The sequence below is a fragment of the Naegleria gruberi genome (genome assembly GCF_000004985.1).
Source record: "Naegleria gruberi genomic scaffold NAEGRscaffold_352, whole genome shotgun sequence".
Lineage (NCBI taxonomy): Eukaryota > Heterolobosea > Eutetramitea > Acrasida > Naegleriidae > Naegleria > Naegleria gruberi.
Genome location: NW_003163055.1, coordinates 1 through 1,865, shown reverse-complemented (window position 1 = coordinate 1,865; position 1,865 = coordinate 1). Strand labels below are relative to the sequence as shown.

Genomic DNA, 1,865 nt, shown 5'->3' with positions numbered 1-1,865 from the left:
GGAAATTATTTCAAAACAAATATCATCGGAAAATATTTCTTCTCGTTGAAGCGACACTAGTTTTTTCTTTTTTGCTTTCTCCATGTTTTATTGATGAATAGTTCATCCTCCNGAAATTAATTTTCAAAATCTTGTCTGCTTTGTTTGCTATTTTTTTTGCAAGTTTTCTGATGTTCTTTGGAAATGTGACATCTTCTATAATTCCCTACTAAAAGCTGGATGGAAATTAGGTATTTGCCTAGTTCATTAAGGGGATAGGTAATTGTGAAGCTGGCGTAGCTCAGTCGGTATTATATTTAATAATTTTAAATTTTAACGTAGCGCAGTCATTTAACGTTGCGTTAATTAAATTTGTATGTCATTCAATTCAAAATTGAAATTGATACATTGCTCTCTATCAATAAAATTGTAACGTAGCTCTTTCAATAAACGTTGCTATAATTAATTTATTTATTTACAATTTTCATTCCAGTTTTTCTTTTAGTTTTAATATGTGCATGAATTGGATCAAAATTAACTTGAGCTCTATAATCTGTTTCAACTTGATCTACTGATAAATATGATGTATTATTTAAATTTGGAAAATATTTTGATCTTTTTCCTTTAAAATCTTTAATTATTGGTGAAACTTTTTCTTGTTCATTTTCTTTAAATTCATAAATATTAAAATTTTTATCAAATTCTATTTTCATTGATAAAATTAAATTTAAAAATAATAATCCTTTTCTTTAAAAAAAATAAAATTTTAACGTAGCGCAGTCATTTAACGTTGCGTTAATTGCGTTGGTATGTAATTCAATTCAAAATTGAAATTGATACATTCAATAAAATTGTAACGTAGCTCTTTCAATAAACGTTGCTATAAATGACTGCGCTACGTGATTTGTTATATTAGAGAATTATTAAAGTATTTAATGAAGAATGCAAGCTGGCGTAGCTCAGTCGGTAGAGCGTTGGTCTAATAAGCCATTGGTCGCCGGTTCGATCCCGTCCGTCAGCATTAAATTTTTTCTTTGATCACAAATTATCAAATGGCTTGGAGGGAGTTAACTTTATCGTTAATTTTGATCTATTACCCATTTGCTTACAAGCCATTGTTGAATTTTTGGTCTCAAGAACTAATCGTAACTCCCTGGATCATGTTCACACATCCTTCTTCCTTCAGATCATAAAAAGAACAGGCAAGATGAACATACCACAAGAAAATCAAAAAAAATGGGCTTTTTTAAAAGTAAGAAATCAGCAGCTGCTGTCGATGAAGAAATAAGTGAACTTGAAAAATCATCAACGACACCAAACAACACAGAAACAACATCCAGCAAACAACCAACAGCAACAACTCCAGCAAAAACTGAAGTTTTGGACAAACCAAAAGAAACAAGTCAACCATCAATTAGTTCAACTACAAATACAACCACAAATGCAACCGATGACAAAAAAGAAATTGCAACCACAACTACTACCAGCAAGAAGGATCTTCCAACCGATAGTTTTATTCATGTCCAAGTAACTGGAGAGAAGTTTTCCGATAAAGCATCCACACTGTTGCCATTAGTTTCTCATCATGTTAAATGTCATGTTACTTATCCTATTGTTCAAGTGGTTTCTACTATGACATTTAATAGTCCACATGGTAAAACAATTGAAGGTGAATTAGTGTTGCCAATGCCTGATGGAGCAACCATGATGGGTTATGCAATGGAAGTGAATGGTAAATTGGTTGATGCTGTTCCAGTTGAGAAGGAAAAGGCAAAAGCTGTATTCGAAAGTGAAGTTAGAGCTGGAGGAACTGTTTCAATTGTTGAAAAGTTGACTCAAGCTTCTAATTGTTTCAAGACAAAGGTTTATCCAATGCATCCAAATCA

General features: G+C 31.8%; 1 protein-coding gene and 1 non-coding gene across 2 annotated transcripts; both read left to right on the top strand.

The window, feature by feature from the left end:
• The first annotated feature begins 927 nt into the window (after nt 1-927).
• NAEGRDRAFT_t892 lies at nt 928-1,000 on the top strand. The gene has a single exon. It is a non-coding gene; the product is annotated as a tRNA-Ile (tRNA).
• A 215-nt stretch (nt 1,001-1,215) lies between these two features.
• Nucleotides 1,216-1,842, top strand: NAEGRDRAFT_54833 (uncharacterized protein; the record flags this gene model as incomplete). Its single annotated transcript, XM_002668304.1, has 1 exon — nt 1,216-1,842. A coding segment is annotated over one exon (627 nt), but the record flags the coding sequence as incomplete, so codon positions are not given.
• Nucleotides 1,843-1,865: the final 23 nt, after the last annotated feature.